Source organism: Labrus bergylta, chromosome 5 (genome assembly GCF_963930695.1).
Source record: "Labrus bergylta chromosome 5, fLabBer1.1, whole genome shotgun sequence".
NCBI lineage: Eukaryota > Metazoa > Chordata > Actinopteri > Labriformes > Labridae > Labrus > Labrus bergylta.
The window spans coordinates 21683036-21708683 of NC_089199.1; the positions used below are offsets into that span (position 1 = coordinate 21683036).

General features: G+C 38.6%; 1 protein-coding gene across 2 annotated transcripts; it reads left to right on the top strand.

Moving 5' to 3' along the window:
• The first annotated feature begins 67 nt into the window (after window positions 1–67).
• Window positions 68–25049, top strand: ngfb (nerve growth factor b (beta polypeptide)). Of its 2 annotated transcripts, none has more exons than XM_029276783.2 (3): window positions 68–251; window positions 18204–18354; window positions 22010–25049. In XM_029276783.2, exon 3 carries the CDS (start codon window positions 22021–22023, stop codon window positions 22624–22626), a length of 606 nt encoding a protein of 201 aa, XP_029132616.1. In that variant the 5' UTR covers window positions 68–251; window positions 18204–18354; window positions 22010–22020; the 3' UTR covers window positions 22627–25049. The 2 variants fall into 2 exon arrangements, with proteins under 2 accessions (XP_029132616.1, XP_020486419.1); XM_020630763.3 differs by having other exon boundaries at window positions 18207–18354.
• The last annotated feature ends 599 nt before the right edge of the window (window positions 25050–25648 follow it).

Here is a 25648-nt window from a genome sequence, read left to right on the forward strand (position 1 = left end):
GAAGTGAGACAGGCACTAGGACCTGCAGCACTCTGCAGTCTGAACGTGTCTGCAGCCTCTGGGACGCTTCTCTCGTACTTTCTGATCAGTTTTCAAACAAGTGCAAGACTCAGAAAGGACTGTTTGGGATAATTTACAAAGAATTTGTTTTCTTCCTACCTGGCATCTTGTGGAACTGGACACAAAGTGGAATATTTATCACTGATCCTCGGGAGTCTTACGTCAGTGGAGAAAAGAAAGCTTGTGTAGAGGTAAAGCACTGTTTTAACTCCACTAACACTGTATGAATCTAATTTACACTAACTGACCTATTGTACAAACAGCAACGCAGAAAAGTAGAGAAACATTATTTGCAATGCATTAAACACATTTCTGTATCAAGGGGAACATGTTTTAGTTTTAGATGTGTACATAGCTTAAACAGATAACTTAATGGCTGTCAATTGTCATTTGCAGCCCTTTAATATTTTAACTCTTTCAGTCTCTGTATTTCATAAAAGTTAGCTGCTGATTCGATTACATCTGTGGTTTGAAGACAAATCAGTAAGGGGGGGGTTCAGGGTTGAGGATAAGCCACAACAGGGAACTGATCATCTCCTCCATCCACTCAGAAACTGTTGAAGCTTGGCCTCAGGGCTCATCAGGTTACAATAGCACCCATCAGACCTGCACCCGTCTCCCTGGGCTAGTTTATATTCTCAAAGCATTCCTGCATTTTTTTTTTTTTTTTGTATTTGTATGTGTGGCATGTTGGGTTGGCAACAAAGAGCTAGCTGCGGGGTTGTTCTCTCAAATTATGTGTGCCACACAGTTAAAACAAATTATTGCATTCTTGACTTGTAATAATAATAGCAGGTGATTATACTCACTGTGCTCTTTTAATAAAAAGGTATTTATATTGTTTATTTTGGAACAGGAAGTCAAACAGACATTTAAATATATGTCTGAATTTTCATTTGGACACTTGATTTTGTCTAGTAATAATTTGCACTCTTCTGAATTTTTACACCGTCTTGTTTTAGAAATACATCAGCAAAAGATCCGCCGTCCCAGCAAGCGACCAGTAGTTGTTTTACACATCCAAGTATTAAGAGAGTTTGCAGACAGAACGTGGGCCTGCATTTGAGCTACATGGTCAATTTTGGAACATAGCACTCATTTATAAACTAAACCATATGGCTGTTATCACCTGGCATGAAATACTGCACTATCAAAAGGGAGGCTTCTCTGAACTCAAACAAAAGAGGCAATGGTCGGTTTACAATGACAAAGAGAGTGATGAAGTCAGAGTGATGAAATCAGCTGGGGGTGGGCTCAAGGTAGGATGTTGGGCTAGATGCTTAAATAAAGCTACTTTTAAACAAGAAAATAAAATAATGGGTTAACTTCTTTCCTCCAAGGCATCTCAGACTCCATCTATGGTTGGTCAAATGTTTCCTCTATGGCTATCAAGTGTTCTTCTACATCCCAAGAAGCTTTAGATCAAGAACATTTCTCCCTCTTCAATGAGGCACAGACTTTGTCATAGACAGTTAGATAGATGGATGTGCTTTATTGATCCCAAACTGGGAAATTGTTTTGAGGCATCTTTGAAGTAGCTGTCCCTTTTCTGTGTGGCTGACTCTCCACGCTGCCTTCAAAGGGAACTGGCGCACAGTTTGGCAGTTGTGGTTTGACTTTCACTTCTGGCAGCAGAAAAAGTAAACCCCTGACTCCATCATGTGTTTTTGAATTCCTAAGTATTGTTGCATTTAAATGAAGTTAAAAAGGGAAAATATTCTCAAGAAAGCTCATTGCCCTGCAGACTACTTTGTGAAAACAGTGTTTCTAAAACAAGTTGTGAAGCAAACGGCTGAATTACACAAGTCTGCAGCGTAAGGACTCTATTTCTAAACACAGTAAACAAAAGAACAGTTGATGAAATAAAAAGACAAACTCCAGGAGCTTAAATTTTTTGAGGGGCCAGATGAGAAACATGATATGCAGAACACTATGTCAAGTAAGCAGAGTATGTGAATTTTGAAAATAAGACTTTCTTTTTTACATCACATGTACACTTCACTGCATGTTTGATCTATGCACGAAGGCTAACCCTGAGCCACATGTGTCTACATGCATGCGTCTGAATGTTTTGACTTTGATATGTTGAAAAATGGAGCATATATCTGAAGCTCCAAATCTAAGGTGCTAATTAAGGAGGTGGATGCTGTTGTTGGAAGGTGTTTTCCCAACCCTCGTCCTCAGCTGACATGTCTTCCTGAAACTTCAACAGTTTGAAAACTTTGTCGTAACTTATATTTAACTTTTAAATATAAGGACAACAGCTCTCTGGTTTGCTACATTTTATACTCACTCTTTCTCCCATAGTTCAGTACAAATCTAATAAAGGGACATCCCAAAAACAAAATCTTAAAAAAAAGGATAATAATGCATCCATGTTGTAAGTATTAATATTAAAGTTTTGAAAAGTTTCGATACTCTGATTTTTTTTGATACATGTTTTAAAACGATACAATCTGCCTTGTTTTAATAATGGATAGTATTAAAGTTACCAAAGTAAAAAAAGACTTTAGTTCTTCAGTCATAATATAAAAATAAATATATTTGATATATTTTTAGAGCCATAGAGGTTTATTTAAATATACATTGTCTCCTTTGAATTATTTATTAGGTGTAAGTGACGTGATCTTTGCCTTTAATGATTTGGTATGTATCTCGTATGAATATTGTTTGTGCTTATACTTGATCACAATGGTAATCTGTGCTTCATTCATTTGTCCTGCTATCACAAATTTATCCTGCGGTCGTAAAGTGCAGCTATAAGTGTTATTAAAAGGATGATAACAGTGTGTTTATGTTGTAACCTTCAAATTTTGAGGAATATTTTTTTATTTCATCATGGTTACTTGAAAGTTTACCTTTTGGAAAGTCTGAGTAAGTAACTTCACTTCCAGGCAAGAAGAAGCAAGGAGTTAACACGTTGCTACCAAATAGATTTTCTTTTTTAAATCACCAAGAGCCAAAGAGAGAAAGAGAGTACTTTCTAAATTGCACAAATATGTTGGTAATGTTTTGGTACCGAACATTGGACACCGCTTATCTGAACATCAGTAATTAAAAACATGTAATTACCCAATATTGTGTGCCTAGGACTTGTATTTATGTTGCTTTTGTTTCAAAACAAAAATCCATATAGCTTTATTTTTTACTAGCATTGTATTGAAGTACAAAATGATGGCGTCTCGACAACCTTCGTTCATATTGCTAATTGATCCAAACAACAGTTTGCATGACAGAGGTGAAGTTTTAGTGATCTAAACAAAAGAAAAGTATTTATCACCATCCAAAGTCCTTCTACAAGTAAGTGCTATGTTGACTGATGATGAAATAACTCTTTCATCTCTCAACATTATGTATAGCCTTCTTCTACTTCGTCCAGTTCTAAAGAACAAAGGCAAACAATGAATTCAACCACACACAACTAAGAAATAGTCATCAGGGGCGCGCTGGTGGCGCAATGGTTAGGGTGCGCGTCCCATGTATTGAGACTCTCGTCTCAAGCGGTAGGCCCACCCGTGGCCCCTTTCCGCATGTCATTCCCCGCTCTCTCTCCCTGGTTTCCGACTCTATCCACTGTCCTCTCTCTGCATTAAAGGCACGAAAAGCCCAAAATAAATCTTAAAAGAAAAAAAAGAAATAGTCATCAGCCTCATCAACGGTGCAGCCTTTTGAAAATGTATACAGTAATACAGTCTGCATTTACATAAATTTTACTTTTATGTTAGTTCCATGCATTTCTCATCTCAACATCTCAACATTGGGATCTGAAAGAAATTTGAAAGACATCAAAATGCAGGAAAGTGTCCAGAGTAAATCAAGTTCGACTGCCAGTTCTGTGTCGACAAAATGTGACTATTCTGTCTGGCTTAATACATTAAGATTTTTTTTCATGAACAAATTTTTTTGTATTCAATAAGAGACTCTTTTCCGTTTAAACGCCTTTAAACGGAAAAGTTTTCTTCTGTCTTTCTGGTCATTTGCAGAAATGTACACCAGAGGAGCTTCCCTACAGCTGTAGCATTCCTCACTGTTGAACAATCTGTTCCACAGGTGGATGAACAGAGTCTCTCCAGACCAGGAACATTAGACAGGTTACAGATGCTCTATGGTCAATCTGATAAAAACAGAGTGTTAAGACTTCTGTGTGCCCACATCATCCCTCATTACACCTTTCTCTGACCAAGCAGAGCAAAACGCAAGAATGCAGGTGACAGATGTAAAGAGTCATGATGTGATAAACCATGCATTCTGGGTGGCTGCCATGGCGACTTTTTGTTAAGCTCTTGCTTTTCTTTTCATTCCGTCACGTACATCGAGTTGTTTATTTTCAGCTCTGTTTTGCTTTGTTGGAGATTTAATGAGGTCTAGTCCTAGTATGCAATATTTAAAAGTGAATCAACAAAGAGAAAAGCAAACCAAGGGGAGTGGATCTATGGAGGCTATAGTCCTCAAGCAGGTGACCCAGGCGGGTAAAATTTTGACCTGTGGCTCGTTTTCCACATGTCTTCCCCACTCACACTCCCCGATTTCTTCCCAACTAGCTATCCCTGATTTACTAACTTATTCACTGTCCTGTACAAATATAGACTAAAAGGCCAAAAATAAATATAGAAAAAATAATAATAATCTAGAAACTAAAATCTAGTGAACATTGTACAATGGGTATTTTGTCCGCTGTTTTTTGTCCATCAAGTCCTAACGTCAATCTTTACATATAAGTAGTGCTTTATCTTGTGTTTTATCTGTTATATCTTGCACTTCTTACATGCACAATTTGAATTATTTCCTTACCAGCTGGACATCCTTATGCTCAGCATATTTACAATAAAAGCTTTTTCCTATAAACCTGATTCTAAACTCAATCGTTAACGGAGAAGCCAAGAGATTGTTAGACAGCTCAAGAAATGAACACATGAGCAAAATGTATGTCTTGTTCTTATTGGATGCACATTGGGGAAGAAAGGAAGTTTGGGAGTCAAGTTCTTTTTTTTAATAAAGTTAAACGTGGGCCAAATCCTGTTGGAAATTCTGATTTGTCATGTCCAATTTGTCTCTCTCGGTTGGAAAAACTAGTCTTGCTCTGTTCAATGTCAAACTTGAGCTTTTGGTGTTGAAACCCTTAGATGGATTGTCTAATCCTCATGATCTTTGTATAAAATCTATTTCTTGCCTGATTCCCAGAAATATGTAACAGAAAAAAACTGGGCATATAAATTGAGCAGTTGTTGAGAAGGAGTCTCAGCTTACAGGAAAGCATTGAAAAGTGAAGAACATCAGAAAACAGCAGGGGTGTTACCTCAGTGATTTAGCCACAGTTTTGCTACAGAGCAAAAATATTTTGATGACAGTCTCCTAGGAGGAGCTAGTATGACAAAGGCAGTCTTTTTCCCCTGACACATTTACAGTAAGCAGCTGATGAGAACAGCGGCACAAGTAGATGCATGAGTGGAAGGGTGAAAAGACTACCCCAATGGTGTGTCTGCATATCTTCCACCTTCTCCTGCAGCCCCCCCAAAAAAGCAAGACTGTAATTGCCTTCATTTGGAGAAGCTTGTGTTAATCCCTCCCTCACTGACATCAGACCAGATTAGACACCCTTCATATATAATTGCATCAGCGTCCATCCTTCCACACAGACATGCAGACATGTCCCATCATCTCTTGCAGCCTCAGGCACAGTTCAAGGAACATGGTACCCACTTACAACTCATGGAAAAGGAAAACACAGCGTTAAGGGGACAAGTCTGTTAAGATTACATACTGTACAAACACAAACACAGTGAGTGGTATCACTCTCAATACCTCCCTCTCATATCACAGTAGACATTAATATAAGGCCATAAGGAGAAAATCAGAAAATATAGCTGACGAGGGTAGATTAAAATGGTGATTAGAAAGTGTAAGCATCAGAGATACAACAAGCCTGTGCCTGTGATTGAGCTGTACTTTCTCTCTCCACTGAAGTACAAGTAAGAGTACCTCTTCATCTCCAGAGTGTGAGTTACAATAAGGCCACACACACAGTGAGTCTGGGTGAACTGTGACTCACTCTCCTCGTCCAGAACGCCAACTACAACTTGACCCTGTTAACCTGTCCATCCCTTTGTAGTTTCTCTCCTCAGATACAAGTCACACACTACATTTACGCCATCATGAGAAGGGTTTTTAGAATGCAAATGACTGACTTAATTTCAGAATACCAATAACTTTTCATTTAAATATGTTTTTAACCCCAAATTTGTGGCCGTTTTTAGTCAACTAGCTTGTCCAACATCCAAATTTGTAATCTAACCCAACTTTTTCTAGCTTGTAATTAGCCTGAGTCATCACAATTTTAGAGAATAGACTATAGTTGTTTAAATGAAACTTCTTTTTGGTGCTGTAAACCCAAATAAGGCAAAAGCCCAGTCGACCGCTTAATATGACAGCATACAAACAGCCAAATTTCCTTGGAACAGAACTGCACCACGTATGCATCTTTACGTACACAACAACACTTCTATGGCCCTTCATATAACAGCAGGGGTGACTTTATTTGGAGAAGGTGTAACCATAATGAGTGAAATGTCAGCGACCAAAACAATAGCTGGAGTGAAAAAGAGCCGCAAAGATGTCCGGGGGTATGTGAGATGCTGTTTGATTGGTCATGAAAGTGATGATATAATCAGATGCTCAGCAAACCAAAACCTTTAAAATAATCAATTTGGAAAGAGTTTGCCACAAAGTGTCAAAGAATAGATCAAAACAAAAAGCCAAAAAAGGCAAAACGTAGTGAACGTTTAGACTGACTTTAGTCTGCTTCATACTTACAGCTGCTACTCAAATATTTATATTTTGTTTAAGAAGGAGGAAACACTAAAAGTTCATGTCTAAACTATTAACTCAAGTTTGTATGCCTAGATCAACAAATCAAGTTGCACATTTGCATGTTTCTTTTCCACCATCTCTATTTGTCTGCAGAGTGTGTTGTGGGCTGTTGACCATTCTTACAAATGCAAACAAGGTAATGGTGATCATACACTAATCATTCACAATGTATGTAGCTCTCTAACTCGGACAGAAAGACAAAATAAATGTTATTCAATAAAATTTCCACCAAATATTGTCGAGAAATCTTGTTCACAAATGTAACGCATGTGATGTCACATAGACCTGGATATTGACTTCCAAAATTCAGTCAGTTCAATGTTGTGTCCAAGAGGACATGTGTGGAAGATTGAAGGATACTCCCTTCAGGCTATCATGAGACATCCCTTTCAAAAGACAGAGACAATGACTGAGACAACGACTGACTGGAACTTTGAATTGTGGACTGGCGTTTTATAATCATGAGTTTTGGTTCATGATGTTGTAACGCCCAGTAGGAGAAGGCTTATAGTATGGGGATAAAGTATGTGGCCAAAGGGGGCCACCAGAATTCTGATAGCGTAAGAGTTCATTTTTTTAGTTCAGGGCCTATCTTGCCATGGTTAATGTAAAACCTCAAAAGGGATTCTTGGTATAAGTCATAGACTAGAAAAAGTTAACGTAGACAGAAATACTTCACCCAATGGGTTGTGGACTACTGCTGTATTCTTTGGAACCATAAAAAGACAATTTTTTGGATGAAAGATTTGATACCCACAGCAACTTCTCTATTCTAGTTTACCGGTCTCTGTGGTGATGATCTGTCAATCACAGGTAGGCACGTCCTAAAGCCAACCCTGTTTATCATCTTATTTATTTTAAATGGGAATATAACTCCAAAAATGAACATCAAGTAAACGCTCGTTCTCTCCTCTCAAAGTTGGACATCAGTAAATAACAGCAACGTTAAATGGGTGTGCTCGCTTATAGTGTGTCTCTTTTGGTCTGCCTGTGGATTAAACGTGGGTTATGTGCTGGAAGGTTTCTTTTAACTGATGACTCGCTTTTCTAAGTCATTGATGATTAATAGAAGCTGGATATGGTTGTGACTTGTGGTCAAAGGAGCGCCTGTACATTTTGTAACTCCCTACATTGCTGTAGTATTTGATGATAATGTTATTTCTGATGGATTCTTTACAATAGAAGTCCAGTTATTATGATGTGGAAATGCTTTCATTATAAAAACACAACTCCACAGAAATAGTTTACTGAAGTAAAAAAAACAAGAAAATAAATGACAATTAGGGTCATTTTTCATGTTGTTGGCTCTAAACAGACTTCTTTTCGCAACTAGGGAAGTCACTTTACTTGCTATTAGAAAGAGTGCAGGTTAAAGGCAGTTCTGCATTGGCTTCCACATCTTATACATAAAGGGATAAATTGATGGATTGATGAACAGACAACCTGAGGGATAATGCTTCCGTTATTAAATATGTGCTACTTTCGCTACAAATGCTTAAGAAGAAACTCCCATAGGCCTCTCTGTCTTCTCTGTGTCCTGTTTTCCATTTGTCAAAAAAAACAGGAAAGCAGCATTAGGGACATCAGGGCAAGAACACAAAAGAAGAGTCACCACAAAAATAACAGACCACAACTCAATAACATGCAATCTGAAGCTGATTGAACTGGCGCCCTTCAGGACAGACACATCCAGCAGTGAAAAATAATTTCCAAGCACAATTGTTCAATTAAATGGCTCAAATTCTTTTACTGAGTTCCTGTCTAGATGTGTCTGGTACTTATTTGTAAAGAATCTGCATGATTTTGAACAGTAAACGAGTCCGCCCAGGCAAAGTCTGGAGACTTTTCTGTCCAGTTGTTGAAAGCCGTATCTGATCTGGAATCTGCTGCTGTAATGTCCTCCAATAGTTTGAACTGGCTGCAATTCTCAAAAACAAACACCATTATCATCAGGAGGGTTTGAAACAGCTACAGTTCACAGAGACTGCTTTTGAGCTCAACTCTTAAGCGTGCCAAATTTAATTCACATGTAGACTTGAATGATTATATAGAGTTCACCTCAGGAGACGGAGCTCTGCCAAGGTTTGATCACAAACTTCACTTCCGCTACGTTATTTGAGCGTGTTCCACTGGATGATGAAAACAGAGCACCTCACATGCGCCTGAGCCCCTCGAGTCAGTGGTGCAAGAGTGTATTTAAGTAAATTGGAGTACCCGAGCAGGGCCTGTTTCTCTGTTGTCTTTGGTTACAGTGTGTACTGAGACTCAGGTCAGCTGTGTTTCCTCAGCGCTTTGAGACCAAACACAGGCATCAGTGAGTAATGAAACTGTCCTTGTAAAATGTGCCGTTTACCATCCTCGTGTGGTTGTTTCTGTCACAGTCAGTCATTGTGTTTTGTGTCTCCGGGTACGGGTAATATAAAGAAAGATGTTGAGGGCTTTATGACACATTCCTTCTCTTGCTGTTTTCACTTATCTCTGAAGTCCAACAGATTTTGTAGCGTGTGTCAGGAAAGATGTGTGTAATCTAAGTGGTCAACAGGAAGTGTGTTTTAAGTCCTCCTTTGGGAAAAGTTTGGCTTGTAAACACAAAATATCAAAGATATGATATAATTTCTACATATCATAGTGCAGGAAAAAAACAAAGGCTGCTATTGTCATCCAGATGTTGCAATCAAATTCTCTCCTTAGTGTGATATCTCTGAAGTTTCTAACCATTGCATCACTTAAAGCTTTCAAATTAAAAGTGTAGTTGTCAAGCACGGACAGACTGGCCGTCCCTGATCTTCATTTTGGTTTCACTGAGTTTGGACCTGTTGTACGCCAGGCAGACTTTCACACATCTGCCTTGAATCACAACTAACTGCCAGCAGAGGCCCCTTCTCAAATCCAAAGGTCATATTTTGTTGGGAAAACTGTTTCCCACATAGCTGTCTGATAACATTCAAATAGAAAAATTGCCTCAACTAGATTCAACAGGACAGCAGTCTGGAAAGATGGGAAATTATGTACCATTATCCTTCTTAACGTGTTTCCTTTGACTAGATGCCAAAAGACAAAACAAAACATCTCACCTCCATGTGACTCTTTTGACAAGCTGAGGCAGGTTGAGGCAAAGTCTTAAACCCTTTAAATGTAATTTTAAATATGTTGCATGCTAGTCCTTGAACATTTCAATGTTTAATGTTCACATTTTGTTTAAGCAAGCCATCAAATGTCCATGTGCAAGCTATTAGCACATGAGACACAACACACTGCAGTAAAAATATGTTTAATTACTACAAGTTTGTTGGGTTAGATAATGTTAGTGTGGTTTTGGTTGTATCCATAGTAACATTCAAATACTGGCTCTAAAAGATCACCTCAATAATGATGTCTTTATTCATTCTGAATTAAGAAAATAAACACTAAATCAAGCTCCATCACTCCAGGATACGCTTAGAGGCAAGTGTGAAGGTGATACTTCAAATAATTAATCAAACTGTTGAGGAGATTACTTACAAAATGGACCATAACTGACACGTATTGATCACATCCAGAACCAAAGCTGCAGTCCGTTAGTGATGCGCTCACATTTCTCAGCTACTCCACTCCTGGATGAAATCAACAAATTCTAATTTACTGTTTCTCAAATACAGCAGACTACTTATTTAAGTTTTTGTTTAAATAAGTTCTAACTCATGTTTCCAAACTTAAAAAGAAGTCAACTTCACTGAAAGGACGTTAACATTGATTATCATTTTTATATATAAAACCATGATCCTTGTGTCCACTACAGACTTTAACAGCATATAAAAAATGAGCCAAAATAATGCATCCAGAAATCATCCAGGAGGGGCGTCTATTTGCAGATTTTAAAGCGTAAAGCCACTGACAGATCTGCTGTACTTGACATGTTCTTGGTTAGAAAGGACTACCAAAGCCGCCATGTGCAACATTTATGGAACCACCCACCTGGCTTCCTAATGTTGCACACTGCAGAGAAGTTCTCAGTTTCTACTTTTTAAACAAAACAGTTGTTTAATGGATGCTTTAAAAATGTACAATATGTAGCATTTTACACTAGAATATCTAAATTATATAAAAATTGACTACACCTACTGTATACATTTTGTTGTTGTTGAGTACTTGTTTACCTCAAATACTTCCAACAGTTACCAAAGCCATAGAAATCAGTAATTTTGTAGTTGTAACAGGACATGTTGAAAATCCAGCCAAATAAATGCGTTGTTTTTTCTTTGTACATATTAGGCCTGCTTGATACGATATGTTTTGGTGAGCGCAGATCTTTGTAAAACAGACTCTAATTTCAACAAAGAAGACTGCCTGATGCAAGATCTGACCCTGACAGAACAGCATTCCTCCAATGGGAGTATGAGAGCTGATCATTTTACACTTTTACTTCCTGTCTACCTATTCTCTGTGGTACTTCTAAAAAAAAGGGCTCGGGGAGGATACAGTTGCTATAGCAACAAAATTATGCTTTTTAACTGAAAACAGTTTTCAAGTTTGAGATGTTTTAGGTCTGTCTGCTTGTCTGTGTGCGACGTGCATCTACAAAATCATCCCAGCAGAGCTAACTGTATGGTTCATTAATGATCCCCAATCCTTCAATTAAAATGTGAGCAGCTCGTGAAACAGGACATATAATGTAAGAACTGCAGAGGCTGCTTTTCAGACTTACTTTATTATATATTTAAGCAGGGAACACTGACTCGTCGCATCTCAAATAATATATTTTTTTAATCATTGTGATCCTTAAAAAATATTTTTCTATCCATTTAGAATGTTTTAAACTCTTTTTTTATTCTAATGATTGCAATAAGGCTACCATTACCCCCCAACACTTTGAAAAACATTGGACCATTCTGCAGAGTTTAGCTTGAAGAGATACCTCACAGGTTTTTAATTTAAATTAGTCAGGCTCAGAACTTGAGGTGAAGTTACACTTGAATCCCGGATTGTGGATAAAACAAAATTCATTAAAAGCACAAAGTGATGTAATAATATTGAAATTATTTATAAGACAGCTCATAGTAACATTTTTGATGTCATCTTCAAGATTAAAATTAAAAGAACATTTCCTGTCTCTCTTCAACTGTACTATCCAATACAGGTAATGAAAATACCTTTATATAATAAACAAATATTTAAAGGTGAATTTCTCCAAGTTCCATCCGTGAGTCGAATCAATTTTGCATGAATGAGAACAGTCAAGGAAACTGACAACTAGAGATGTTAATGAAAATATTGTCCTGTATTAGTAACATAAATACATTTTTTGTCTAAACTTTGAGTATTAGTTGTAACAGCACCGCCCGGAGAGCTGTACCATTACTTGAGGTCACAGTATGTTACCGATGTTTATGTCATTGAAAGCAGATTGCAAAGAGAAGAAAAAAAGACAGATAAAAAATGAACAGGTTTTAACCATCATCATGATATATTCTCAGCCTTTATGTGTGGCTGCCATCCAGGAACCTAAGTTGGAGGGCTCAAATTCAGCACAAAGCTAAACTTCAGTTTTGCACCAATGACCTCAGCAGTGTAATGAGCAGCATGTCATTCAAAGCCCAATGGTGGCTTTCAGATAAAGTCACCTGCACCTCCCTTTCTCTCTGAATGAGAGCCAGCCCTGTAGGTGGATCAGGTTACTAGAGCAGCCTGAGTGACTTTTACCATATCAATGAACAACTGCCAGTTTTTTTCAGAGGGAGGTAGATTGTTTGTGGTCTGCAGACTGGATGGTGTGCCTGCACTGGCTGCTTGTCAGTCATCCTAGACAGGGCTCATTAAACTGACTCCATTACAGCTAATGAGTTGTAGGTCAGTTACTGGGTGGCCTCTCCTTTCAGGACTAACAGACCAGATAACTGACTTGAGTGCTGATTTATTTAATCCACAGCGACAAGGGAACAACTATTTTGTCTACGTTCAATGCATACCTGCACCTTAAGAGCCTCAAATACAACAGGTCAAACAACTTTGAACGACCGTAAAGTCCTTCATCTTGATATTTTGCATTTACGCTCTGTGCTCAACCCAACTTAGATTGGTAGAGTAACAAAAAAAACTGCCTGACAAGAGAGCTAACAGGTGGATGCTGCAGGTGTAGCTGAAATGCAGTAAGAGTAGCAGCAGTGAGGAGAAGAGTTTGCAAACGAGCAGCCACACAGAAGGATATAGTATCAGGTTAAAAGAGAAGGTATAGTGAGGGCTTTAATTTGATCAAAATATTGCATAGCCACAAGTAGGCTAAGAGTTATTTTCATGATGAAAAAGTCTGCCATTTTTTAGTATCAGAAAACATAAAAAAAACATTCTGTTACATTTCAAAGAATTTAAAAAGATGTTGGCCTATTCGTAGTGCTTGTCTGGCCAAACCACCAAAAGATATTCAGTTTGTCTAGATAACAGAAGTCTTCATATTTGAGAATCTGGGGCCAAGAAATGTCTGGCATGAAAGTTTGAGAAGAAAATTGCTGCTTAAATTCTGACATTCAATTGTTGGCTGCTTGATAAACAGACTACTTGTTTCAGCTCTACTTCAAAGTATAAAATTGACACCACAATGTTTGTAGTAGTTGTGATATGTAGCAGTAAAACAAAGAGTGTCTGCGTACGTTTATAATTACACACTATAGATACAGGATATAAATTGGCTATATTTAGACACCAAATATTTACTCGAAGTCTTAACCAAGTTAATTAAGGATATTGGTGTCTCAATTCTGATGTCATCACATCAAAGCAGCGACATGAATTAATATAACTGAAACACATTTTTTTAATTTGAGTTCAATAGGCTCTTGACTTACCCAAGTAAACAAAATATGGCCAGAATTACAATAGGAACAGAAAAGGAACAACAACACGTTTAGAGATAGGAATTTTTTCATTATAAAACCCCTAATGAATATTGCTTTTGGTTAGCTTCAGTATGCCTAAGCAGGCCTATAATACAAAACAAATATTAGCAACCAGCAAACTTCAAAACAGCCTTGTAATAGTAGTGCGAAGCCTCATAGCTCACAAAAGCACACAAACAAACAACTGGAAATACTTTAGCTGAACAACAACAGCAGCAAAGAATCACCTGCTTGCTGAAGATTAGTCCTCATGGGAATAAATTCACCAGGATGTCCAACAGAAGCTTGAACGTTTGAACGTAAAATGATGGGACCACCGCAGAAAACTCAGAATACATCCCAGAATAGGTTGGCTTTTAGCAGGTGAACTAGCTTATGACGTGTTATTAAAACCTTTCAATTTTTTGTTTGTGTTGTGAATGAGTAAATCAGTGAGCAGGTCAGAGGCTGTTTAGACAGGGGTGCTAGGGGATAGGGGACAGGGGATAGAAGAATACCAATACCTACTGTTACTGTCCAGGATAGTTTCCTGTTAAATATTTGTTTGGCTTTCCATTTTATTCACTTTTATTTAGTTTGTCTCTGAGAAATCCTTATTTCCTTTCTGTAGGCCTACTGCAACTTTTAAAGATACTACAGCACCCATGAGCCTCTTGCTGCGGAGATTGAGCAAATAATAATATCACAGCTGTAGCTTATTTAGGGCAGTTTATCTGTTAAAATGATAACAAACACGGCAGAAGATAAGTGATATTATAATTTTTTTATGTAAAAAATGATGGTGTTATAGCCTACTCTTGTAGAAATATTACATTAAAAATAGAGGTAATAAATTCGACATATATATACAGATATATCAAAAAATGCAAGCCCAAAGTATCAAAAGTGTGCAATACGCCTATTATTTTGTCAGAATAGATTCTGTAAGTGTTGTAGGCTACACTATAATAATTAGGCTATTGATATTTAAATGTAAATAATAGGGCATTACTATATTATTAATAGTATATGCCTGGCTTGTAAAGGTTGTGGTGTTTTAAATAGGCTAGCCAATCGGCTGCTTTTTTTTTAATTGGTCAAATAGCAGCATCATATTTTTGATAAAGATCACAGCAGGATCACTGGAATTGTAAAAGTCTTAATAAAAAAAAAATAGAAGAATAGACTTTACAAACTATGTGATGCACGAACATTTTAAATAATAAATTGGTCCATTTAAGCGTAACATAAATTATTGAGACATGATATGTCTGATGTGTGGAGAACGTGATATAAAAATACAGATAGTTCATTTGTAGCAGCGAATTTAGAAATAAACGTTCTCTTCTGCCCGTTTTTCGCAAATCTATATCAAGGAGCAAAGAAAGGAACGACTTGCGTTGTCCTTGTTGTTGTAGGGTTTTTACCAGGATGATCTTGTCCATGCTTAATGCAGTGCCTTATTTTAGCATGTTTTGCTTAAAATTCCCTGTTCAACATCTTCCCAGTGTTTTTTTGTATTGGGTTAGGTATAGGTAAGAGACTAAAAGCATCAATATACAGAGAGGCATTTAAGGTGTGCTAAAAAGTAATACTTCCCTCACTGTTTCACTATTCATCCCTGTTATCTAAACTAGCCACATATTTCCACCACTCTGTCATCAGGTGGCCGTGTGCTGCTGCAGCCCATCTGCTTCAGGGCTCAATGAGTAGTATATGTGAGATGCCTCAGTGCACACTAATGTTGTACAGCGCAGTTATGTGCATATTTGTAGCCCACCTAGTAGCTTGAATGAATGATGCTATTTTCCTCTAACTGCAGGATGAGACTTCTGACTGCACGTGTCTAAACCACTGAGTGTAGGAGTTACTGTACAGCTGTGTGTCAAAACTGGATCCCGGAAATAACTGAGACATTTGTTTTATATTAACCAGTTTGCTGTTTTCCATTAGATTAAATGTTAATTTGTGCATATTGTGCTATAATCCATCTATGATGTATTGCATTACTGTCTATTCTGATATTTACAGAAACTGTAGAGGTTTTTTTTTTTTTGTCTCTCTTGCACATTTCTAAAGGTTAAACTAAAGAAAACAGAGGTAACAGAAATCCAGGGCACTGACAAATCTTTAAATTTTCCTAACACTTGCAAACACACACAAAGACCTTTCAGAGCCTGACACTTTTCAAAACTTCCATGATGCGTGTTGGACTGGTGCTAATAAATGATATGAGGGAATAAATGTGAATAGAAAAGGTGTGAGTTCTCAGCCTGTGTGTGATTTAATGAATACATCGCCTCTGGCTAGGGAGACTTTTTGTAAAAGCAATGAGAGAAGACTGCTCAAGGTCCACTTGGATGCTTCACTCAGCTTTCAAACACTTCAAAGAGTGCAAAGAGTTAGCTCAGTTGTTGTGTAGAGGAATCTGTTGACATGCATGCTGAGGAGCTGTTACAATTTCATCCATCACACTTTAAGGACTCCTCCTGCGGGACAGATGACCTTAAAGTGCTTCTGATGTTGCATGTCAACAAATCCATCTCCACGACAACAGTGGAAAGGTCCATCACTGTGGAAGATATAGTTGGCAATCTTTTGAAAAACCAGAAAGTTAACTTTGGGTTGTTAATTTGTTGTCAGACATGTCAGAGTTTTTGAATATTTTCAATGTAAGGAATCAAATCTGATGTTTAAAATAAGTATTGAGCTTTTATGCAAATTGGCTACCTAAGTACAGTATGTATGTGTAGAGGCCTAGTGAGTAATGATATACCAGACGTGAAAAATGTACCTGAAAAACTCAAAAGGAATAGGTTTCTTTTGACTATCTGACTGGAATGAATATATTCAGCCCTACATATTTCTCAAACATCCTTGCTATATTTACCCTTTTTAAATGGAGCCTCCAAGCAAAATAATTTCAAATGATTGTATTTGACCGGAATGACAATTAACATCTTAAATCTTGAACCTTAAATCTTGTTAAGACCTTTTTTAAGTATCGCTGTTTTCACACGTGCACTAAAATCATAAAAACTTCCAGAATTTTTCAAGGTGATCTGCATGTTTGAACGCAAACAGACACATTTTCACCCCGACTTCACCCAGACCTTTTCCCGCCATCCGGAGTAAAAGATTTCAGGGTGAGCCGATGTGTGAACCTGCCTGTTTTCAGCGAAGGCAATCAAGGGGCATGGTGATATTTGTATGATGGGACCGGTGTACTTGTCGCACACATAATGAAGCTGCTTCAAACTTTTTTGTGCTCACCAGTAGCATGTTCTTCTACGCTCCAGTTAAAACTGGATAATTGACCAATAACACTTAGCATTATAAGCAAAAACTTTCATCGTAGTCCTACACTGCTTGCCCCACCGTCTTGGATATCTTGTAAACATTTTATATCATGTCCTGCCTCCATGTCCGCCAGTGTTAACTTCATGCTGTGAGGGACCCGTGTGAATAACAACTTTGGAAAATTGACAGCCAGAGACCACCGCTGTTGAGGTGCCATAAAGCAGCATCTCTTCCTGTGCCATGAGTGAAGACTCTTAACGGGAGAACTCTGGGGTTGTGTAGATTTACAGCCCATTTACTTCTATATATATATCTTACATTCCTTTCATTTTTTAAGCAGGCAATGACCTGCTCATTCACTTTCTGAACCTCATCAGCCAGGCTGCAAAGTTACTACGAGCAAACATATCTTACATTTTAAGAAACAACATAAAATATGATTGCATTTTCTCAGACAAAGATGTATTGGGGGAATATGTCTCAGCTTGAGAAGACTTGTGTGTGTCTGTGTGGATGTCAGGTGATTGACATTACAAGAGGTTTACCATAACACACTGTCTGCTGACTCTTAACTCAAGCACACTTGAGGGCAGTGACAGATTGATGAAACTAAACAACAAACAGAATCACTGCTTCTGCTTTACTGTGATGGATTCTCTCTCTCACATGCTGCTGCTGCTGCATTTCATCATGGCACTGAAAGAATCATGGGTACTCTGGATATAGAAAATCAATATAGGAAAATGTAACAAAGACAGACAATGCAGGTCAACTGCAATATCCTGATAAGAGAAAATGTTGACATATTCTAACTCCTCTGGTGTGTATATGAGGCATCATACACAAAATTCCTAAATGATCTGGTTTTCCCTCGTTCCTAAATAATCGTTAAAGTCTAAATGTCTTGTCATATATCTGTCTTTAAAGATACTGGAGTGTTTTTGTCTCAAAGACTTTCCACTGTAGATAACCTACATTATGCAGGTCTGCTGCTTTGTTTAGGTATGTTCAGTATGTGCGGATGTGGGAATAACACATTAACTCTCTCTTCCAGTATCGGCCTCACAAAGAATGTGTTTACAGCGGGTTTACGAGCCGGGTGAGACACTTTCTCTGCTTGTCTCTCAGCAGGCTACACAGCGGAGGCAGAGCAGGGCAGAGGGGTGCTGGATGGGGGCCACAGCCGGGCCTGATGGCAGGAGCCCAGACCTCAGAGAGCTCTAATCACGTCCTCTAGAAGGAGCCGAGGTGCTACAGTTCACGTGGAGACACTGAAAAGGTAACCAGATGGACAAATGGTCGTGTCCAAAAGAATGCAGTGCACAAAAAGTAAAACATTACATTACTAAAAGCAGCAGCATATTGACCAGTCATACAAACACTGCAATGATAACCAAAACGACGTCAAACAAGGTGTGAATGCTCAACTGACCTGCTCGAAACATAAAGTGTCTGCACCTGATTGATGATGGCCTCCTTAAATAAGAGTTTACGTTAGTAAAGACTTCCATTGGATTCAATGCTAATTAATTAAATTGACCTTTTAACAAAATCCCATTTAGTGCCAAATAAAGGAAATAAATGTTGCAGGTTCAAACTCTTCATTCTTTAAAAAAGTGTCCAGATAAATTGTAAATAATTTGCTTAAATGACTCTTTTCTGTTTGATACTTATTGGTTCAGCATTGACTAACCTAACCAGTGATGATTTGATCACAGCTCTCGTGCCTATCAGTGTTAGCGCTCTGAAATCACTCACTACAGATTCTTACCTTCCCGACCTCGGAGTAGTCACCCTACTGGCTACACGGGGCGGCTGTGGCACAGTTGGTAGAGTCGTCGTCTCTCAACTGGAAGGTTAGGGGTTCGGTCACCAGCTCCTGCAGCAACATGTCCGATGTGTCCTTGGTCAAGACACTTAACCCTGAATTACTCCCGCTGCTACGTCGGCGGCGTATGAATGTGTATGAATGGGATTAGTTACTTCTAAAGGTCTTACTACACAGCAACCTCTACCATCAGTGTGTGAATGTGTAGGTGTGACATGCGGTGTAAAAGCGTTTTGAGTGGTCAGAAGGTCAGAAAAGCGCTCCACAAGCTCAAGTCCATTTACAATTTACTGGTCTCGTCTTAATCAAAATGGATTCTGTTTAACAATCCAACCCAGAGAGAGAAGAGTTTTTATTTTCATCCTCCCACATGAACTCAAATTTTCAGATTAAAGTGGTTTTATAAAAAAAAAAAAAAGACTGACCTTTAATCTTAAAAGAAATGTCTGTTTAGATTCTTCTTTTTGTCTATCGCACATGTCAACAAGTCAACAGCAAACACTGATTTAACACAGGGAGAATACAGCTGTTACCAAAACAGTAAGTAAGAGTCTATTTCATTAAGGTGTCACAGTGAGGCGCGTTAGTCATGCAGCATTTGATTTGTATGTCTTAATGAAAAGCCTTTACCTCCTTTTTCAAAAGAGGTCGAGTCACCAGGGGAGGTGCTGGGCTCCTTAACAGTCCTCTTCTTTTTCATCATCTTTGTTTTACCTTTTATTTTGTCTCTAGTGGATCATTGTTTCCTGCCTCCTGCTGCACAGCAACCTTCCTGTGTGTCCTAAGGCGATGCAAATTGGCACAAAATGTAAAAGAAAAGAAACAATTCAGTCTTCTACGCTGTGGTCTTCTTATCTGTTTATAGCAATTAATATAATCATGTCGAAGTTGATCCAGAAGTAATTGTTTATTCTTGTTTAAATGATTCAAGGAAAGTGTGTGAGCAGATGAGCAGGGTGTGAGGAGAGACGTTGGGCAGTTTTTCAATGCTGTAATCTCAGCTCACATGATATGTTCTCTACAGACTATGATTTCACTGTCGATTTGTTGTGCCAACAGTTTTGATCCACGAGCATTTTCCCTGCAACCTGAGGCCATCGTTGCGGATAATAAGGTTACCTGACAGAGCATGTGAACGGAGGAATCGCAGGTGTTGACACGTCTGTGATTCCTGCTAAACACAGAACGCAGCCTGTCGGTCTGTGCCAGACGCTGAAGACAGATGTTGTGTTGTGGTGTTTGCCGTCACAATGCGATGAAAGAAGAACAGCATGAGATGTCAGAAACAATGTCTCTTATAATGTGACACGTTTTTCCACAGATCAATTCCAATATCTGTTCATGTATTTGATGTTCTTTAATGTTCCACAAAGAGAATTCTGCTGTTTCTACCGTCTTCTGTCTTTTCCCCCCTCCTCACAGAGAGATAGGATTCCCTTTCCATGTCTTTGAATGAAGTTTGAGGATTATATAAAGCTGTGTGCTTAGAGGAGCTCCGCTCAAATCTTTAGGATCAATAAGAAGACTTGTCCGAAAGCTGATGGATATTCAAACTTCAGTTTATTTCATCCATAAAGTCATAATAAAATTCAAATATATTATAACAATTGCATTTGGAATATACATTAGCAGTAGCAAGAAAAAAATGAACATTAAAATGTTGTCCTTTAAGAACATCACTTCATCAGTTGTATCCCCTGTAAAAAAAAAAAAGAGAGAAAATAGGGTGCTGATGGCCTTGCGGTTAGGTTGCACACCATGTATGGAAGATTTAGTCCTCCAAGTGGATGGCCCAGGTTCAAATCCAAGTAATGGCCCCCTCTCTGCATGTCATTCCCCAATCTCTCGTTTGCCGATTTTCTTCTCTGTCCTACCGTATGGAATAAATACAAAAAGCCTAAAAATGAATCTTTTGGAAAAAAAAAGGGAGAGAAAATAATTAAAGCTCCTTTGAGGAATTTTTCGCTTTGAGTTCATTTTAACCAGAACTGTTAAAATTTAGAAAAGGCTGTTTCTGCAGCGTGCTGTGTCACTGTCAGACACCCTGTGGCAGTGGTTTGATGCATTGTAAATAACCATGTAGAAATTACCATTCTCTACACTGATGATTGTCTGGTTTGATTTAGGTCAAAAGACGCACCAGAATTAATTTCTTCCTCTTTCATAAACAGTTAAAATCTCCTCATGCTGCCCGGTGTCATAAACGTCCCTTTTTCTACAGACCATTTGACAGCTTAAAACACAACACAGCGTTCACTGTCCTCTCTATGATGTTCTGAGGCCCCTAATTCACTACCAACCTTTTAACTTGGAATAAAAACGGAACCACTTCCTGTTTACATGATTAAATATTAAATGGGAACTTTGTTGACCTCTGCTGAGCTTCTAGGGCTCAATGCTTCATCTCACTTTCCTGCCCCTCGATTAGTCTTCATAACCAAGCTGTCACTCTTTATTAGCCTTAAAGGTACAGGAAGGAATGTGATCTGTTTTGGCCTATTTACATTTACATAAACATTTGATCCGTGGATCTTTGAAGCCCGGGCTGACAGAAAATTTGTAAGGCTTTAAAATGTACTAAAAAATGTTAGACACATTATTTTCTTTGTTCTGTACTTTTCAATAAATGCTTACTAAGTCACTGAGAGTTTATAATCATGACTCAATGTTAGGTGAGGTATGTTGTTCTCCTCTCCATAGAGGAGCTGCTCATGAGTTCAGTGAGTTCTCACTGATCAACATGTTTCACCTTGACACCATAAAGAAAACATGGGAGTATCTAGCATGCTGGATTAAGCTTCTTTAATTGAATTGCATCGAAATGAAATGTCTGACTCACACTCACACATATTGACAGCTTTGATCTGAATTAAATCAATTCTTTACATATTAAAAAAATGTAATCTTTCAACATGTATCTGTGAACATAAAAATAGCTATCCCTAATACTAAGGCCGGCCTTGGAACATAGAAAGAGTTGAAGAATTGCTTTAATAAAACAATAGTGAACATATTCCTTTCAGTTCTGGTGGACAAATGGATATACTGAAGTGTACTGTTCAAAGGCAATAACACAGGGGGAATTTTGTCTTTCTTGACCCCTCAGGTTGTGTGCCCATGAGGTCGTCCATGCTGGTCCTGCTCCTCCTCTTCAGTGTCCGGGCTGTGGCCGCCAACGGAGGAGACTCTTGTGCCGCCACGACGACCCAGCAGCAGGACTCAGGCAAGGACCCAGATTCCACCCCCACAGTGGACCCCAAACTCCTCACAAAGCGGCGCTTCCTCTCGCCCCGGGTGCTCTTCAGCGCTCAGCCTCCCGATGCAGACCCGGCGGGGTCGCAGGGTCCCGGTAGGAGGGCCCGCAGGCGAGCAGGGCAACCTCAGCACCGAGGAGTGTACTCCGTGTGTGAGAGCATCAGCGTGTGGGTGGGCAACAAAACCAAAGCAACGGACATTTCAGGCAACGAGGTGACAGTGCTGCCGGATGTGAATATCAACAATGTCAACAAGAAGCAGTACTTCTTTGAGACGACGTGTCACAGTGCGCGCTCTGGCAGCTCTGGGTGTTTGGGGATCGATGCCCGACACTGGAACTCCTACTGCACCAACTCACACACGTTTGTGCGAGCGCTGACCTCCTTTAAGAAGCTGGTGGCCTGGAGGCTCATACGCATCAACGTGGCCTGCGTGTGTGTGTTGAGCCGCAAGTCGTGGCGGCAGTGAAGACTTTTACTCCACATCACACAATCAGTACAAACACAGACACACTCACCACCCTATGCACAAAGTAAATTATTGGTATATGAAAAGGTATCAGGACTGCATGTATAAACACCAGGCCTGGGTCAAATGGTATCTGCAGCTCGTAGCTATGTGGGAGTACAAAACACTGAGGGCTTGTTGCTGCATCGCCTAGCATCTGTCTGTTAGCAGCTGTTTATAACAGGAAGTCCAACAGTCTTTTATTATCTCATCTCTCAATCCTCTAATAACAAGTTCACCTTAAAGGGGAACTCCATCACTCTTATACTTATGTTTACATGTCCTGAGGAGTGTTTCTGAGCTCTAGGGGGAGCTGCACATATTCATAAACCGCCTGAAATGATGCCACTTGAGTCAGTTAAAGTTAAAGATTAGAAGTTCAAAAAGACCAGATCGTTAGACTCTTAAGTCAAAATCAAAGAGAGGTTAGCAAACCCTCTGTAGCCAGACTCTCATCTGTGCTGAAGTGAGCAGCTCAGACTAAATGATTTGCTACACTTGATTCTTTGACTGGACTGTTGTTGCATTGTGGGTAATGTAGGCGCCTTTTAACAAGGGCCTAGACAGTGGGGAAAGACATCCCTGATACTGCTGTATCAATTTTGACAAAGATTATAGTAGTAAAAAGCCTAAGTGAGTACTTTGTTTCTGTTAAGAATTCTCTAATAAGCAAAGTTATGAAAAAACAGCTCTTCACTCAGAGTAAAAAAAAGAAGAAACATGGATCAGAGCTCATTCTATCACAGCATGAGGAAGAGGAGTATCTCTTAATTATTTGGTATGTTTGATCAAATCTATGTTTAGAGCGAGGGACAAGGTTTTAACCTACCTCTGAATAGTTGTTCATCTTCTTTTAAAGGGACATACAGCTTATTTTACTCTGCAAACTCTAACCACAACTACCATTTTTCATTTTCATCATGAATATGAAAATTGTTTTTTTTTCATTATTATTATTATTTATTATTACTAACATTTAGGTTATATAAATATGAATAAAATATTTTTTGTTAACTGCATGAAAGAATAATTCTGAGTTTAGTAAAGCCTTGACAGGGCACACAATGATACAAAGTGATTCAAACTAAATATAGGAGAAGGCTCACTTTATTAATCCCTGAGGGGAAATTCAGTTATTTCACTCTGAATATTGATTCACATATAAATAGACCTAAAATACACACACACACACACACACACACACGCAGAAACAGGACCCTATGGAGAGATGTCAGAGGGACGGTGCAGCACACAGACGAGTGCCCCGAGCAGTTTGGGGTTTTGGTGCCTTGCTCAGGGGCACCCTAGCAGTAGCTGGGAACTGTTCAACCTCAGACTCTTCAGCAGCAGTTCATATTTACTTTGGATAAATCAAAGGCAGCTTAAAACTTCTTGTTTTGTCCTCTCAAAAATAAGAAACATTTGAAATAAAATGATAGTTATAGCCGATCAAAGGCCCAGGTTCAAATTCACCATTAGGCCTACATGCTGCTTTAGTTGCCAAATAAATCATACAAACAACAACTATTTAACATGATCCAGAGCCTCTTTTGAATTTAAGAGCATTTTTCTAGTATTACAACATCTTTTGATGCATAATTAATCGCAAAAGGATTCGAAAAATGTTTTGACCATTAAGTGCCTTCGTAGATTTGTAATATCTTCAAATTAATATCACTTCAATCAGTCATTTCTTGTTTTTATAGCACAAATTCACAACAAATAGACTACACTTTACATAAAGATCAGGTTCTGTGTTTTATTTTAAACTCTTAGTCATCTTTCAGCCTTGATTCAGACCCAGGTTCAGCTGAATCACAAATGAACTGCAGCTTTAACAAAAAGTATGATGAAACGACTCGCAAGGCCACATTTGATTCAGACTCTGAAAGTTGTTTGTGAATAGAGATAACTTTCTTTCTGACTTAACCTTAAGCATTTCTTATCATCTATACTCAAGTTTCACATAACTTTTGATCTAGAGGTTTAGCCTCGGGAGAAAAAAAAAATCAAAACTTGGATAATAGCTCGTAGTGACACGCAGGTGACTCCTACAGGACTCAGGAAGTGGATTTGTGCTGATCCTCAGGTGCAGCTTCTGACACTCATCGAAGCTGATTCAAATCTACATGACAGCACAAGTTTAACCCGTCTCAAACCTTGAACCGCTGCTAAGCTACCGACAAAGCAACAACTCTTGAGAGCGCCAGCATCATGACACAATCCTGTTAATTATAGTGCTTTTCGTGCCTCCATTATATTTTCCTTTAGCACGGCCCTCTCAGTAGACTGAAATACAGTTTGACTCAGGTCTGATATAAGCAAACGTTTTGTTAAAATGTCGTCAATGATCTTGTTATTTATTAAACACTTACATACATGGACTGTGTGTGTTTTTATGAATATTTATTGTCTGGATTGTAAGCCCAGAAAAACTCTGAGCAACCTCTCGACATGAAAAGAAATTCATTTTTTTCATGTTTTGGCCTTGATGGAAAACTGAACACAGAACCCATATGGCTTCATTTTACTGCCAGTAATTTGGTGATTTGGCTTTGCTGTGTGTTTTTCCTCCTGCTCTCTATTCTACAGTTGGTGTGCAACAAAAGGAAATAAAGAAACAGACATAAACCTAAATATAATTGCACACGCACAGGTTTCTCATGCTAACTCTGCCTGATAATATCACAGCTTGTTTTTTATTTGTTTTGGCTGTGACATTTCAGCATCATCAGTGCCTTTCCACAACTACTCGAGGATTGCACAGAATCAGTAGTGATATTAAGTCTGATTTTGTATCAGTGCTGATATTTAAGATGTCTGTTGTGAGTTCAGAGAGCTCTGAGGTAAAGTGGAAACAGAAACCAAGCAGCTGCTCAAAATCCTCCCTTTTAAAACAAATATATTTCCATTCGAGCTGCTGACTGTAAATACTGTTCATAAGAGACACCTTGTTTAGTTTACCTCATGGATGTTTACCTCA

Bases quoted from the DNA above. Each gene is read 5' to 3' on its own strand.
- ngfb (XM_029276783.2), top strand. From the start codon at position 22,021: ATGAGGTCGTCCATGCTGGTCCTGCTCCTCCTCTTCAGTGTCCGGGCT.